Consider the following 17,189-nt stretch of genomic DNA (forward strand, 5'->3'; position numbering starts at 1 on the left):
AGGCCTTAACTTGTCATTATGGAATTTGTTTGGTCACCTACATGTATATTCATAAATTGTACCCTTCTCTGGAAAAAAGAAATCAAAATGGACCATTTCATTTTTTATAAGGCAGTAGCTAATTAACTCTGCTTATATGCACGAAAATGATTGTTTCTCAGGGTAACATTTGTTACTCAAAATTAACACAGACCATATACAATTGAAAAAAGAAAGATTTTTGGATATATATTTTATTTGACAGTGGTTTAGAATATCATACAGTAAACAAGATTTCTGTAAAAGTTAATTTATCCATAGTGGTGCGTTTCATAAAAATAGTTGCTCACTTACAGCCTTTCTGTGACTATTAATACATGGAATTATATTTATAGAGATAGAGCTGTACAGGGTAAATTCACAGCTAACACTACACAGAAATATTATTTGGAATGGGGTTTAGATGATGTGCTGTCTTCACAGGTTATCGATTACAGCCGCATAAAGCAATTACTGCACAAGGAGTAGCTGTGAACTGTGCAAATTAGAGTTTATGCAAGCATAATCTCAACTGTTTTTCAGATTTCATTGTTTTCTTTCTTTATACATAAAAGTAAGATACTGGGACATGCATCTACACTACAGAAGCATTGTCCAAAATCAGATTCAATAAATTAATGGCAAATTATATTGGATTCTAGTTCAGGGGATAAAGATTTATTTTTTTTTTCCATTAAATAAGAGTTTTATAAACAGCTACATGGACTTGTGCTTTTTTAGAAATTATAAATGGATTTTTCTTTCTTAAAAAAAAAGTTTGAAAGCTGCAAAATCCTTGACTTGAGGCTTTTCAAATAATTGGACAGGAAGAAACATGTCTATAAATTTCGCAGTCCAGTGCAATGTTTGAGACATACAGTAATGTGCTAATTTCTTGGAACAAAGCCAATCTCAATCTAGTTTTTCAGCAGAGCATATGAGGAACTAAGATTGCTAGTGAACAATAATTTTCAAATACGAATTTTTGACAGTACTTAGCTTTAGGATTTTTTTTTTAAAATTACCAATGTATTATTGCCCAGGATTTTGTTTTAATTTTGACAGACGAATAAGCATATGCACACTTACACAGACACACACACATCTTTTTGAAACAAGATAATGACTGATTGACTGAACTCGGACTTATTTCCTGTGAAGGCAGACTGGAATGTTTACCTGGCACTTAAGGCTTGAAATTCAAAACAGACAAGCAAGAAAGATAAAAACAAAAAGACAAAAAGAAAAAAAAATTGAGAAAGGAAAAAAAATTATAAAATGGAAACCATTTAAAAAATGGAAGTATATCAAATTTACTGAATGAGGACACCAACAACTGTATTTCAGAAACCAGTCTAATTATTGTTTACGTGCCTGAAAGGCACCTGCTCTGCCAAACTGAGGGGATGAAAGGTGAGAGTGTCCTAAATAAATGCTGATGGGTATGAAACAAAGCACTGTTGATAAGTGATGCTATCATCTTCTGCAGGAAGGAAAGGCCTTTCCTTAAGGAAACTGCAGCTTTTTCTCTGTAGCACTCCTCCTTTCATTGCAAGGGGCCTTGCAGACATCTGGGGTTTGAGCCTGACCAATTGATTTGTGTGCTACCTCACAGGACTTGGGGAACCTGTAATAAATCGCTTTTGAGAATAATTTGCAAATACAACTCCACCCTAACTCCTTTCCAATGTACAGAAACATGGTTTGTTCACAAAAATGGCAGTAGAAATGGTATCACAGAAACTAATCCACCAGATTCCCCACTCCTCCCGTAGCGCCCAGTGAACTATGCTACAGGGTACCACGTGGACTATCCCGAAGCGTTAACAGTGGAGACGTGTCATGGGTGTACAGTCCCGAACGATGCTTCAAAGAAACCCTTTAACCCCTGTCTAGATATGTCGAGAACAATTTATTTACAACATTTTAGCTCCATGAAAAGATCTCTCTCGGTTTCAGCTTGCTCCGTGCAGTTTTATTTAAGGCGATGTTCCAGTTTGTGATTGCTCTAACTTGTTCCAGTTTCTTGATATAAAGTTTGAATGAAATCCAAGTCCTTCATGCAGTGGGAAAAAAATGCTAAAGCTACACTGCACTATCCTTCTCTGATGTACTGTCCTTCATATTGTTTTGGTTTCTTCCATAGCTGCCAAAGTCCCTAAAATGGAACTGGGACTTTAGGGTCGATTTTAAATCTCCGTGTTGACTATATGCTTTTGAACTTATTAGATACTGTGCACATTGTCATGGAATTACACACTAATGTTTTCATTCCTCAATGCTTTGTGTATATGTGTGATAGTTAAAATAAATTAAAACAAACCAATGTGAGACAAAAACTAAGAAGAATGTTCTGCGTCAGTTTGAGACAGTTAGAGGGCAACAGTCCCTTGCTTATCTGCTCATGGCAGAAGTACCAGACTTCAGGACGCTAGGTAGCTTATCTGAGCCAGGGATTTTCCATGGCCCTGGGGACACCGTTGCCTTTCGAACTGTGGTGTTGGTGCTGCGAGTGCTAATGGAGTGGAGATGTCCCTTCCTGGGGAACTCGCTGGGTTTCCCGTCAGGGTCCCTCTGGCTGTGGTCCATATCGCTTCCAGGCGAGCTGCAGCGGTTGCTACTGTACGTCTTGGTAGCACCTGTATCGATCTTGACATGGTCAGGTGCTGCAGCTGACTTCTTCTCACTGATGTTTGTGGATCTGTGATCTTCTTTTTTGCTAAGAGATCCTCCTCTCTTGCTTTCCGGCTTCCTCAGCCTCCCAAACTGTTCATCACTGCTGGTTCCAGCACACACGTGCTCTCTCGCACCAGCCTCGATCATAATGCTGTGTCCCACCGCTTTGCTTTCTGAGGTGGGCCTGCCACCATCAGTGGTCTTATTTTTGCCTTCTGAATATCCTTTCCAAGAAGCCTCTTCATGCTTTGACCTGTCTACCTTTTTAGGACTTGCTGACCTCTCTCTTTGTTCTCCTAACCTTTTCTTTTTGTGACCGTTCACCGAAAGCTCCTTTGGTTTCCTTACATCATGTTCCCTCTTGATATCCCATGTTGGCTCTGGGCTTATCTGGTGAGAAGGGTCAGAGGGTGGGGCTATGTGTGATGAAGATAATGGTGAGATTATGTCTTCGAGGGAAAGAGCTACTTCCGGCAGACCTGGGGAGGTGGCAGAGGGAGCACTCCAGGAGTTTGGTTCGTCTGTTGTAACAACAAAGAGAAGAGAGTTAAGGGCGTGTTCAGCAGCACAGTGTATTGCACAGACACATGTATTCTGAGCAACACTGGGCTCAGAATTAAAACCCCTCTGTTTCAGCTGAGGTGAAACTCCCAGTGGAGTCAATAAGGAGCAAAACAAAAATAATTTCTCCATCAAAAAAAAAAGTTCAGGAGAAACAAGAACTCTGTAACCGCAAATGCTGGAAATCCCTGTCTTTTTATTCTTTTCCATATAGGTTCTACTTTCCTCTGTCTATGTTAAATTATTCTTAAAATAATAAAGGCACATGCTCAGGAAACCAAATTGTCTCTTTTGTACCTCTATAATGGATTTCTTAGCTGGGCAATTTCAGCGCTGTCTCTGAGGACAAATGAGAAAGACTTTCTGCCATCTATTAAACATGTCCCTACAAGCATATAATAATTGACAAGAATTTGTAGCTCAGATAAGGTCATCATTGAATTCTGTCTCATATTTTTTCTAAACAGATATATTATTTCACAATTCTTACAGGGTACTTACAAAGCTCTGCCTTTATATCACAGTGTCAGCCGCTGAGGCTCCTGGTTGTGCACTTTGAATTTCTCCTGGTTACTTAGCCTCAACACAATATGGTTGGATTGTGCAGATCCTGTTTAATTTCAATAAATAGACATCTCCTTCGCTGAATCACAATGATTTTCCTAATCCATTGGTACAAACCAGAATATTCTGAGATGTCTTTCTAATGTATATACATCCTAATTTCTTTTGATTAACATTCTGGCAGACAATGAATCCATCATGATTAATGACGGCATGACTCCTATTCTTAACCATCTACATAGAGGTTAGAGAAATCACTGAATTTGGCTTATGTCATTCTCTCTTTAGCACCATTGCCTGGTTTTGAACGGTATGAGCAATAATCTGTCAGAGATGAAGGACTATCTCAGGAATCCATGGAAACGAGTTGGAACTTTTGGTGAGAGCTGCATATTTCATGTGGGACAAAATGTAACCTTCTAGCTAAAAAACAAGCATGGACTTCTGCAGGTCAGGACTAGTATTTCTCAACGATATCAACTGCCCTTTGAAAGGTAACATGTATTTTTCTCAGTGCTACAGCTGCTTTCAAATTATCAGGAAGATTCACATCTTGAAAAATAGAATGGGTTTTACTGCCCAGTCTGGGATCTGCAGCTTTCTTGACTAAAATGGTACTTTTAAGTTAATAGTTGGATTGAGTAATTGCTGTCTTGCAGATAAAAATAGGAGACACAATAGTGAGGTGGGTGACATAAAGGGAGGGAGCAGCACTGTTAGCTGAGGAGCTATTTATTTTCCCAGATGGTGTTTGTCATATGCTTTTGCATAATGAGCATATGTGTGGAGAGGATTAGCATTTGAGAGGGGTAGAAAGTACAAGTTCTGTGTAAGACAAATAAACAGTGAGATGGGAATCTAAATGGGCTGAGGGTCTCAACTGAATTTAAAAAAAAAAAAATCACACTTTCTTACCCTCCAGTTAAGGCTGAGTAATGTACCATCTGCTCCCTGCTTGGCACTCGAGCAAGAAAAAGATAAAAGGAAGGCTCATGCATGTAGAGTGATCAGTTTGCCTACAAAAGGCATTGACTTTGATGGGCTTCTGCTCTTCAGCACCACTACCCTTGTACAGGACCACAGCCTGTGCCTGATGGGGGAGGCGCAGACCTCACCCTGGCTCTTTCTCGATTCAAAATCCAGAGGATCCCATTCTGTTTAGCACTTGGATCAGGGACTACGCATGGGGTTCAAGTCACTAAAACTATCCTGGGTCTCAGCATAAAGCTGCCTGTGTGCACCAGCAAGGTACCTGAGCAAGCTCTGAAGAAGCCACCCTGAGCTTTAGAAAATTGTTTGTACTTTTCATGGCATTGACCTTCCTCCAGAGGGTAGAGGTGGTGCTGAGGGTTGGCCAACATATTTGTCTTAACTACAGTCTTATTTCCCAGTTGTCCATGAGGTATTTTTCACTGAGTGGCAGTGAAGAGTAGTGGGCCATTATTCAATCTTGTGCTAGGTTTTGAGAGCTTCTGATTACAGCAGTAGCTCGTTACTTTGGGTAGTATCAGGTGTACACCAGTAAAAACACCAAACGTCCTGGAGCAGCAAGATGCTTTCAAGTAACAAGATTACCTCTGTGGAAAATGTGCCACTATGCTCAAATCAGCTGTTCCTCCTCAAGGAGGGCAAGCCAGGAGGCCACCATTCAGAAGAATGGTGGAAAAAACACCTCTGTGGCTCTTCTGATGCATGAAGGACAATATGGTACCATTTATTTGTGGGACATTCAGGGGAAGAGCCCTGGGGGTAAGTGGCCTGCTGTTTCATTCCCTAGAGATGAGAGAACTGATTTATTAATGGGCTGCCCCCTACACAAGTTTCTTTTTTTTTTTCTTATATTTTCTTTTTTTAAAGGCAGCAGAAAAACAACCAAGTGTTGCAGTGAGAAATTGTAGCAGGTTACAGTGCGCTTCAACAGAAGTGAACCAGTGTATCTCTTACATGTAGTGATATATGAATATAGGTGTCTATAAACTAGGACATGCAATATTATATGCATTACTGGATCTTATCTCTCCCCCAGAAAACCCTAAAAAAAGGACAACTTGGCCAACTAAACAAGAAAACTTGTAGCCACAGCTTTAAGGGAAGTTTGGCTGTAGGAGAATCCCAGGTGGGTCACTGGCTGCAGTATGTTTAAAATACTTGCTGGGAAGAGACATATATAGTCTGTATTTCCAGTGGTTGGGGAAAAAAACTGAAATAAGGCTATAATTTATATTCGTGGCAATATAGCACTTGCAAGTAAAAACCAAATGACTTTCTTTAAAGTTTAAGTACCATCAATCTAACACAGCCAAACCCAACCAAACCTGCTTTTTCTTTCAAATGAAATGACACTATGTAGAAAGTCATCCTCAGCCTTAGAAGTTAATGTCAATAAGCCATTGTAGCAATGTGTCACTCACTAGTGAGGAGAATACTGATGTGAGGGTATTGTAAGCAACTTCCCTCTAATGTTTGAACATTATGGGAAAATATAAAAATTACCAGAGTAGCACAAAGTGCAGTAATATAAGTAATTTGTTGCTCCAAAGGAAAACCTTTTAAAGAGCTGTGTTCAAGCCATAAGGGTTCATTTGGACTTGTTCAACCAGCACTAAAATAATTGCTTTTCCATAACAAATATAAACAGGAGAAAAATGCAAAATGTTATCCTCCAGAGCAGCTGAATTAATAATTTCTCTTTTTGCTTATACTCAGGTTCTAGCTGCATTTTGGAAAGGCTATTAATATTTCAGATTTTTTTTCTGTAGATCTAAAGTTTTTTTATGAAACCTTTCTGTTAATTGTAAACATAACCTATTTTTACTGCCTGTTATTCCAACATATCTCAAAGCATTTTGTAAACATACTAAACCAGGGACAGAGCACCAATTTTACTTTTTTCTCCTTTCACCTCTGGGAGGAACTGTTTAATAGAGCATGAACTACTAATGCCCAAAGAACTTGCAAACATATGAGAAGGATATCACACTCAGTTGAAACTGCTGGGGAAATTTAGGGACAATGTAGTTTTAAATTTGTTTCTGACTTTGTCACCATGGATAACATCCTCACTGTGAGAGAAATTGTTTTTCAAAGGTATACATCTCACTGAAGGCTAATAGATGCCTTCCTCCCTTCTTTGAAGGGAAAAAATCTCCTTTGACCTACTAATTTAGACAGGACAAATGTGCTGGGAGCAGCACTATAATCTGTCACTGTGATGGCATTTCATTTGGTGTAATTTAGTAGGTGTTTGCTGGGTAGTTTTTAGTTTCCACAAGCTACTGTCATGCAGGTTGGTGACACTTTTCCATGGGATGTGTAAGAATGACTCACCTATGACCTGGTTTTCATAACTCCCAGGCAAGGAGTAAATTGCTAACTGAGTAAGAGACACCACAGACACAAGACCTTGAGTGTGTGGGAGGACAAGTAGGAGATGAACATAACCACTTTGGAGGAAGAATGACAAGGGGAAAACATTGGGAGCAGCAGTTTTCTGTCTAAAGGTTTTTTTGTTTGAGATAGAACTGCCACATACATGAATTATTTGTTTTGCTATGTCAGCTTACACATTCGATGGAGTGGAAATGAGGGCAGTACTCTCATGTGTCTATTTGCTACTCTCTTAACTAAAGCCCAACTCTTCTACGTGGATTCAGTGCTTGTTGATGTCTTATGTCTGAACTGCTAGCAAAAGAACCCTGGCTTTACTGCTAATGGAGAAGAGAGCTCTGCCCATCTTAATTTCTGAGCATTGCCAAGGTACTAAGTCAGAGAAAAGAGCTAAGCCTACTGATACATTTATTTAAGTTCTTGCACTACTTATGTTTTTCTTACAGGTTGCCTTTCTAAGATTCTAAGACAAGTCTAGTCTTTCTGTGCTTATCTGCTTTGTCAGGTTCTCAGGTTAAAAGAGGATGGAGCTCTAATTTGTAGAAAGGTTCTCCCTTAACATCAAAATATTTCAAATTAATTGCTTGGTAGTTTATCAAGAATGTGAGATTTTTCATCGTATATGATTATCAATAAAATATTAATATTAATTTATTGAATAGTTCATAGTAATGCTAAGAGTAAAAATTATATCCCATTTTATTACTTATGTATAAAATCTCAAAGCCTTTTTTAATTTTCAAATTATGTGAATAATATACAATATATTAAAGCTTTGAACGCTTTCATTAATCTGAATGAAATGTTTTCTGCAATATCTAAGCAGCTGTTCTCATATCTTCCCAGAATTATTTTCCTAGGGAATCAAAGAGGTTTTGATTAAATAAAAAATATTGTGCTTTGTTTTGCCCCCCACACACACTCTTTGTCTGAAATTATGGATTGCCAGGAGGTAGCAAACAGTTCTTACAGATGCTGCTGATAACAAAAATGGGACAAATTGTCCCCTGGTGAGTTTCCACTAATGTTGGCAGTGTACACCAGGAATGCATTTGGCTCTTTCTCATTATAGCTTGACATGTCTTTGATGTTCCTGATTGCATTGGTCTCCTGCAGCTTTTCTTTAACACTCTCTAAGGAGGGATATTTCAGAATATATAAAGGATCTTTAATCTTATATCCTGGAACTTCCACAACCCTTTGTCTCCTGAAATAAATGATTCTATGAGGTTTTGATGGTTAGATAAGCTATCAGCTTTATGGAAACCTGTCACTATTTGCCACCCTTTCCCCCAGCCTCTCCCAGAGAGTGAGTTGGCAATGGGCTCTGGCCTCATCTTACAGGCTGCCTGTACTTCTGGCTATAAACTTGCACTTCTTATTAATTATTCAATATGCTATGCAATTTTTTTTTAAACAAATTGCACTTTGCTTAGCTTAAGATTACACTTTACTTGTCTCCCCTTCCACTGAACTCATCCACATTCAGATCCCTGAACACCAGTAGCTCTGGAAGAAAACATCAATGGATTTAGGCACCTTCCACTGTGATATGGTCCTTTGTTTGGTCAGTCACTGCGGACACATCCAGCTGGGATAGCCTTTCCATCATTAGCACTGCTATGATGGTAGTGTGCTACGGGTGCAAAGTGATAATTCTATGTACAGAAATGACACACATTCCAAATGCATTTACAAAAATAAATTCAGGTTATAGTTAGTTTTTTTAGCATATGAACTGCTTTCCCACACATGCAGTTAAGTGATCAGTTTAGTATTTTGAAGTCTTGTTTCTGATGCAATGAAAATCTAATCTAATTCCTTTCTATCTTAATGTAACCACATTCATTATACTGCTTGCCTGTTTGTACTCAGTAGACTGGTGATTCATGGTGACGCTGGATGTTTAGAGAAACTTATAAATGTAACTTTAAATGTAGCTTTGCTCCAGAGTGGAATCTTTCTGCTTTATAGCATTTTGGGTTTTTTTGGCCTCTCACATTTGTTTTTGCAAGGTTTAAGGTTGGTTGGTCAGGGTAACCAGGGTTAGTTAACAAAGCCATGAAAGATTACAGGAGAACAAACATGCATCTGAGTCCTGACATCTTTTACTTTTAAATTTTGTGCTCAGCATTTTCATGAAAGTAAAATGATTCATTAAGAAAGTCTGATATTTGGATTATGAAACTATGCCAGACCTAGTCTTTCTGTCACCAAAGTCATTATGCATTTTTATTTTTGTCACTGGTCCAGTACTGGAAGAGATGGGCCCCACAACTACTACTGGTGGCATGGGCTTCTGCAGATGTCCACAAGCCCTGAAGAGATGTGACTGTAAATGATGAGGACTTCTATCTCCACTGTAAACTTGAAATGTTTAATTTTACATCCAGAAAATGCAGTCATTGACCTATTCCAACATTGAGAAGCACAGCTCTACATCCTGCTTGGCTCAGTTCCCGGTGCCATTGATACTCTGCTGCCCTACTTCTTTTCATGTTACTGATCATTACTGATGAGCAACAATTTAGTTCCTTTGGGTTCATTATATCCATTTTCTATTGTACACTTTACCTAATTATTAAATGGAAGATGCCCTAAATATTTTTTGCAGCAGATATGATCCTTACACAAAGTCCTTGCAAGGGCCATCTGATGAGACTTTGAATGATCTCATCTCAGGTAAAATTCACTTTTATCACCTTTTCTGTACTTGGCATAGACGTTTTTTAGAGAAATGTTTTCAAGTTCAGAGAACTAATTTGAGAATTACTGAAACAATTCAGAAAGAGCAGATTGTTAGTTATGCTTGGAAGACCAATTCTACAGAAGCTCAGGAGATATTGCTTAGTTTTGGAGCTAAGGGATCAGAGAAAAAGGGAAAATTTAAACTTGGGGCAGAGAGAGCAGAAGTGTATACTGTAAGGAAAAAATTTAAAAATCCTTTAGAAAAATATGGAATTTTTTCTTGAAACAAGAAGCCATATTGATTTATGTTTGCTTTAATCTGTAGCAAGCACTATGGATGAAAGCACTTTTCAATTTTGTATGTTACATATTCTTAAATATGGTTAACAAAGAAACATGGGAACTGACTGATCTGAGTTGGAGAGTTCCTATTCTTATTCTGCACTGGGTTTGAACCTACATTATTATACCCAAGACATCCTCAGTAAATTCCTTTCCCTGAGTTAGATTATGGAACTGCTTCATCAGTATTTTACTGTCCCTACCACTTGAGATAATAATTTAATTGCCTCACAGAGTCAGAGAGAGAGAGGTGTCTCCAAAGACCTTTGGAAATAGATGTTGGCTCTTCTGTTGAACATGTACACAACCACTGTTGGGGAGCTCCTTATGGGAAGCCCTTTTGGAGGATGTGGATCAAAGCTGAGTGGATGAACAGAGAGATCTACACCCATGACCCCATATAAGGCCCTTTATAGCAAACACAGGGTACTGCAAGTTAAGTGGCCTGAGACATTTCAGCCTAATATAGGAGATAACTAATGAGTTCAGAAGCATTTAAAGTTTCTTCCCTGGAGACAAGTGGACTGGATGTCTCTGGGACTTGGGGTGTTGCTTTAGCCCTTTCCCTGAGGCTGGGTCAAAAAGCATCATCCAGGAGTTGCACTCTGGGATGGTGCAGTGAGATGGGCACAGGCAGGACCAACTGCAAATCTCTCTAAGGACAAAGCTTGCCTTCGCCTCACTTATAGCTGGAATAACAGCTTTTTTGTGTTACTCTGCCATTGTTCACCCCTTAAAAATAAATCACATCCATAAGCAATTTCCTGTGATTTTGTAATAGCACCTAAGTTCTACATCATTTGGATCTCTCCAACAGCATCAGTTACACCGTACAACAGGGCTGAGATTTAACACTGCCCTTGCAATAACAAGGATGGAAAAGAGTAATTTTGTCTTACAGAGAAGAGTTAGCCAAAGAACAGAAGGGAGAGGGGAAAAAAATAAAGAGCCACACTTATAAACAGGTTGTGTTTCCGAAACAGGCAAATTAATGTAGTAAATCAGTTTACTAATTTACTGTAATAGTCTTCTGGCTGTGAATCTTAAGGCCAGATAATTATGAGTACACATTCTCATTCCAAGACCCAGTTTAGTTTATTCAGTAGATATGGATATAGCAAACAGTCCTGTCCTTTAGATGTTTAAATCATCATGACCACTAATCTGAGTGAATTTGGTAAATTTGGTTTTTCCTTTAATCAAGCGAATCCATCTGCATAAATATTGCAAGATTATTTGCTAACACTGAAGAAGCTGAAATTAAGAACTGCAGCCTGTACAGTGCTTTTATCCCCCACTGCAATCTTCTCACTGCAGCAGCAATGTTGAGTTTGTGGACAACTTAAGTGCTAGTCTTGAGTGATGCTGCCCTAACCACACATTATCATTCACTAGTTCCTTGTGACCACCAAATGGTTTGGTAACCTTTTTGAAGTGCTGAGCATCTCACATATTCGTTAGAACAGAGCTATTCAGGCAAAAGAAACTCATCCCTTCAGTAAAAAAGGTTTTATTTTTTTCTGTGTGATCAACCAGTTGAGTAGAACTGCAGAAACCTCAGCAGTTCTCTTCCAGAGCCATGCTGGAGCTGGAAAATCTACATGGGAAGTTAGTGTATAATTAAAAAAGATAATGACTTTAAAATTAGTTTTTATTAATAGAATTAAGACACATTAAGTCATAAAAGGTGTTCATAAATATGTTAATAGGATGTGTGGTATTAATGAAAAACATTCTGCAGAGACTGAATAATTTAAGAGTTGGATATTACACATATAATTAAACTTAAATATTAAAATTATTAATTATCACAGTTAAAATGGGTGTTAAGAGTAGGCATCACATTCTGTCAGGTCAATAAATAGCTGTCACTACTAAAAGTGTGTAGATAATATATAAAATTTACTTAATAAGTGAGGAAGTCAGAGCCTTTTGATTGTATATGAAATGTCCTTTGAAAGTTGTTTCTGGCAGGCACTGAGGTTCTCACTTATAAGCACAGCAGGATCTTAAGCAAAACGCACAATCTGGTTTGAACTCAGTCACAAAGCTTATGAATCAGTAGTCCTGTTCTGCTTAGGGTAGAAGCTGTAGAAGTAGTTTAATCTCTCTTTAGCAAACTCTTTCAGACTGGGGGCCTCTAGGCAGTGAAGGTGCAGAGCTGATCCCGGGACCACCCTTACTGTCGGGGCTGTTGTGGTATCTGATATCTCTGGGATGCTGAGACAAATTTATCTTGAGAACTGAATAATGAGATGGAAGTGCACAAATAAATGAATGTCACATTGCAATATTCAGCTCCTAACCGGTAAACACAAATGACATGGTGTTAGAAAACCCAGATGTTCAAAATTCTGGGTTGCATATGTGTTGCTGTTGCTCAGCAAAATACAACATGCTCTGTGGTCATGTTTGTTAAGCACTGGTTGCTTAGAGAGTCACAGTTACCTCATATTGCCGAAGTGAAAAAATTGAATTTCATTTTCTAAGGTTTTTTTCCCAAGCTAGGAGTAACAAGCAATGAGAAATCTGACAGAGGCCATGACCTCTGCTAACCTTTCCCTGCAGCTGAGCCACAAAGCATCATCCAGGAGCTGCACTCTGGGATGGTGGAGCGAGAAGGACAGAGGCAGGACCAACTGCAAATCTCTAAGGACAAAGCTTGCCTTCACCTCACCAGTGGCTGGAATAACAAGTTTTTTGTGACACTCTCTATGTGATCATTTAGACTCATCATATTTCTGATGCCAATGACAAGAAGTCATGAGAGGCTCTGTTAGTTTAATCGAGTCTTGGGCATCACAGGATCAGGCTGCTGGTAAGGCTTTTCTGATACCTCTTGATTGGGTGACACAGGAATATTCCTGTATTGGCTTATATAGGAATAATGGCTTGTGCCTTCATACTGTTCCCTTTCATTTGTAGCTTTCTGTGGCAAGGATGTCACCAGAGATGTAGGGAACTTGTTCTTAAACATATAAACTATGCCTAAGAACAAGTTCCAGTGATGAAGTCTTACTATTAACTGGGGGCTTGAGGCAAATGCGAGAGACTGTGAAATGAGCAGCCGGAGAGGGATTTTCTGGGATATTTCACTGCAACAGAAGTCTGGACTTAATCCTATGGCAAGCTGCAAAGACACAGAAAGTGTTACCGAATTCCTGTTTTCCCTACTTATCTGGATTACATGAAGAAAGGAAAAAACATGCTGTGGAGACAGAGGGATGGCTGTGTTTTTTTCAGGTCCTGTATTATCTTCTAGTATTGTCAGCTGGATGGAAATACAGGAAGCCATGAAAAGAAATGTTAGAAAAAGATTTGTGGGTGGGACTTCCCCCTTCATTGGTTGGTAAATCTGCTTGTCCCTTTATGTGAACAAAAACAGGGATAATATTTGTTCATCTGTTTTATTCACTGGAATTTAGCTGTAATTATCTACACTTTACACCATATTAGTAAATCTACTCCAGAATATTATATTATAATAATTAAACCTTAGTAATAAGAGAACTTGCTCAACAGCCTTGTTATTAAATCTTTGCTCAGATGTGGGGGGACACTGCCAATTTTGGTGTGGAATATAATGAGTGTGGATTAGTGAGGTTCTGCTTTAATAATACTACTGAGTAGTGTAATAGGAATTTTAATCTTTAAAGTGCTTCTCAAGCATTAAATAATTAATCTCCATAACACTCCCATGAGATAGGTAGGTAAATATTGCTATCCCTGTTATACAGATGGGTGAAGCCAGGGTTAGAGTATTCAGATAGACTGGCCAAAGCCACTCGGAGGGTAATTGCTAAAGAATATTTAGAACTATGGAAAGGACACAGTATTCTTGCATTTAAAAAGTATGGAAAAGGTACTGACTTTCTTGAAGCTCAAACACATTACCCCAACACTGAAAATGTCTTCCCAAGTGTCTCTCTTTCTTTCAAAACTGTTTTCTATTTCTATATCAAGAGACACCTATGTAAAAGTTCTACATCTTTTAAAATAGAAATTTGCTATAAGACAGAAATAACTGTAGGCACCCACATATACATATACACATTCACTGTTATTTAACAGAAGTATGTTCTATTTTCCTGCCAGCTGCTACATATTTATTAAATACTAAAGACATGTTTGTTAAGCAGGTTTTAATATTCAATTTTGCCCTTGAATAGTTTTTACCCATAGCAATAAAACATTGTAGAACCTTTGGGAGCCCATATTCAAATTGCCTGATGGTTTTAGACCAATTTTATTAACCAGTATATTGGTTCATTTAGTTAGAGTGGTTGTTTGGTTTTTTTTTACACCCCACAGGTTCCAGAAATTAAGTTGGTTTTGCTAGAAGTAAGAAGGTGGTATTGGAAATGCAGCAGGAATATGAATGAATGCTTGCAGTTCCACCAAGGTGGTCACAGACAGAAAGGGCACTTTTCCAAAATGACTATTGATTTCTACACTGACATCAGGTGAATGATATATGAGGTAGTTCAAGTTTCGAATAACACCCAATCTCAGCTCTAAAGATTTATAAAATGAGCATTAAAAATAGGATGAATGGGATTATCTGATCAGTACTCTGAAAAGGCAGGAATATCTGGCTTCAAAGTACAGGCCAAGATGCTTTAACCATCTATTAGACAAACATAAAAGCTTCAGACATTCTAATAGAGTTAAAGAAACAGAAAAATGCAGTTTGCATCAGACTGCAGACTGGAGATTTCTGAGGGATATAACCATACTCAAACAATAAAACCACAGTATAAGATTCCGATTTTTAATCTATTGTTTTTTTTCAATATAAATGCAGTGGTCTCTAGTAAGGGCTACCAAACCCATGGTGCAAGGCAGGTATCACTTGATCTTCATGTACCTTCCAAACTACCTGCATCTCTCCTGTGCTATATGTAAGTTCAAGTAAGCCTGCTGATCATTTATTATTATCATTGATTATTTATACAAAATGAGACAATTTCTTTGGGTGAAATGTGGACTCATAATGGACTGCACTGTGATGTTATGGTAGGGCCTCTCCTAAGTAATACTAGAGTGGTCAATATACCTGTTCTGCATCAGGAAATCTGAGTCCTTGCTCAGTGATCTACTGAATCAGACACATTTTTGGTTGGGATAAGCCCCATCAAGACAGGCTCTTCAGGAAAATCCTTCCCCTCCAAACTCTTTCATTAAAAACACAGGAAATGGAAACATTTTATAACAAACATATTTTCATTTGACATGACATTGTTTTTTTATCAATCAAGTATTTCAGTTTTGATGTTGACCAGAACTAAAGTGCTTTTGACTTTCTAGGTGAGTTTTATTGAGAAAAAAATTCTGTTGTAACACTTTCTGCCAAATAAATAATGAGAACCATTCACAGCTGTGTGACTGTAGAAAACTAACTTTAGCTGTATTTATACAGGATTTTCACTTCTACTTGTTTTAAGAAAAAGACTTATTTCCTGTGTGCGTTATGCTACAGGAGGACAAATAAAGACGATGCCCAGAAAGTTGTGGTTATAAATACATAGGACTTCTGCAGGAACTGCAGTTCATTGAGCTGACAACTGGGATTTGCAAAATGTCCCTAAATGTCAGCCTGGATATCCAACATAACGATCTCTCTGGGCTACATTTAGTGAAGAACAAAGCAGAGGTGAAGTGAGAATACAAGGAAAGGTGCAATTCACACCTCTACCCTTTGTGGCTAGGAGGTCTTTGATGGTGCCATACACACTTGAACTACATGGATACGTTTCCAAATGGCCTTAGATGTGCCCAGCTCTGCAGCAGCAAAGTACAGGGATGTGTCTGTGTTCAAAAAATTCCTATTTATAGACACAGATTAAGCTCCAACTGGAAACACGTGCAAGCAGTTACCTGGATTTGCACGTGTAAGACTGAAAACTTAAAGCACCACTTAGTGCCTGGGTTCTGGGGGTAGGAATTCTGTGGGCATCACCCTGGAGGAGCTGCTTGAAGTTCAAAGGCTGGAAGTACACCTTTGGGTAAAACTTATTTTCTATTTCCAGTTTGCCTAGTTCAACATGTAAGACTGTCCTTATAAATGTAGCAAATATTGTGCAAAGTCAGCAGCACACACAGCTGAATTCATCTGAACACTTCTGTGTTTTCTGTGGTGATAGCAATCAATTAGAAAATAGAAAAAATAGGTTTTCCTTTTCCTTTGCTTTCCAGGTATCATATCTGGGCCATGCCTCTGTGTTACAAATTAGATGTAGATGAACAATCTGTACATTTGGATCTGATTTTATGAAGAAAATAGCTTGAAATCAAGAGCAAAGTGCTTTGTGTAAATTCAGCATAACCATGGCGTTTAATAAATGACTACTGCCTTACAGCATGTTCCAAAAAGTCTTCATTTTTACATTAGCTATTTCTTCAAGAGGCTGCATATAAATATTGTTTGAGATCAGCATATAACTTCCACCTCCATATTACTAATACTTTTGCAAGCCAAGTGCCATAAAGACAAGGAAAATTATGGCTTTGATTCTCAAAAGGTTAAGATTTTCTACCTGAAAAGTCATATTCAGAGGATAAATTTTTGTCCTGACAAAAAGTGAATACATAGCAGACCTATGGCTATGTTCCTTGCACTAGCAGCAGTGTAACATGAAGAACTATTTAGGATATTAAAAGACACTTGTAGAATGCATAGCTGCTTTGATGTCTAAGATAATCAGTTATGAAAGAATAGTTGAATACCATAGAAACTATTAAGTGAGCTAGCATGTCAGGAAAAGTTGGAAAATACTCAATTAACAGTTGCGAGAAACAAAAGCTTATTAGAAAGATAATATACATGCAGAGTTTACAAACCGTGTCTTTAGGGTGGCCCAATAAGTAGAAATATGGGGACCCATGCTTGTCACTTTTCATGCACATGGAGAGACTGGAAGGTACCATTCCTAAAGGAAGGGGAGGAACAGCCT

At 38.3% G+C, this 17,189-nt stretch overlaps 1 protein-coding gene across 1 annotated transcript in view; it reads right to left on the minus strand.

Annotated features, from left to right (window-relative positions):
• Positions 1 to 215: 215 nt before the first annotated feature.
• The window catches only part of LOC114067798 (membrane-associated guanylate kinase, WW and PDZ domain-containing protein 2-like), a gene marked incomplete at its 5' end in the record, with an annotated part of 514,387 nt that continues 497,413 nt past the window's right edge, over positions 216 to 17,189 (minus strand). The window contains one exon of the mRNA XM_027903479.1: positions 216 to 3,215. Coding sequence (XP_027759280.1) covers positions 2,413 to 3,215 — 803 coding nt within the window. The remainder of the gene's footprint in view (positions 3,216 to 17,189) is intronic.

Source organism: Empidonax traillii, unplaced genomic scaffold (genome assembly GCF_003031625.1).
Source record: "Empidonax traillii isolate 1590-97213 ecotype Southwest subspecies unplaced genomic scaffold, ASM303162v1 scaffold968:size590757, whole genome shotgun sequence".
NCBI lineage: Eukaryota > Metazoa > Chordata > Aves > Passeriformes > Tyrannidae > Empidonax > Empidonax traillii.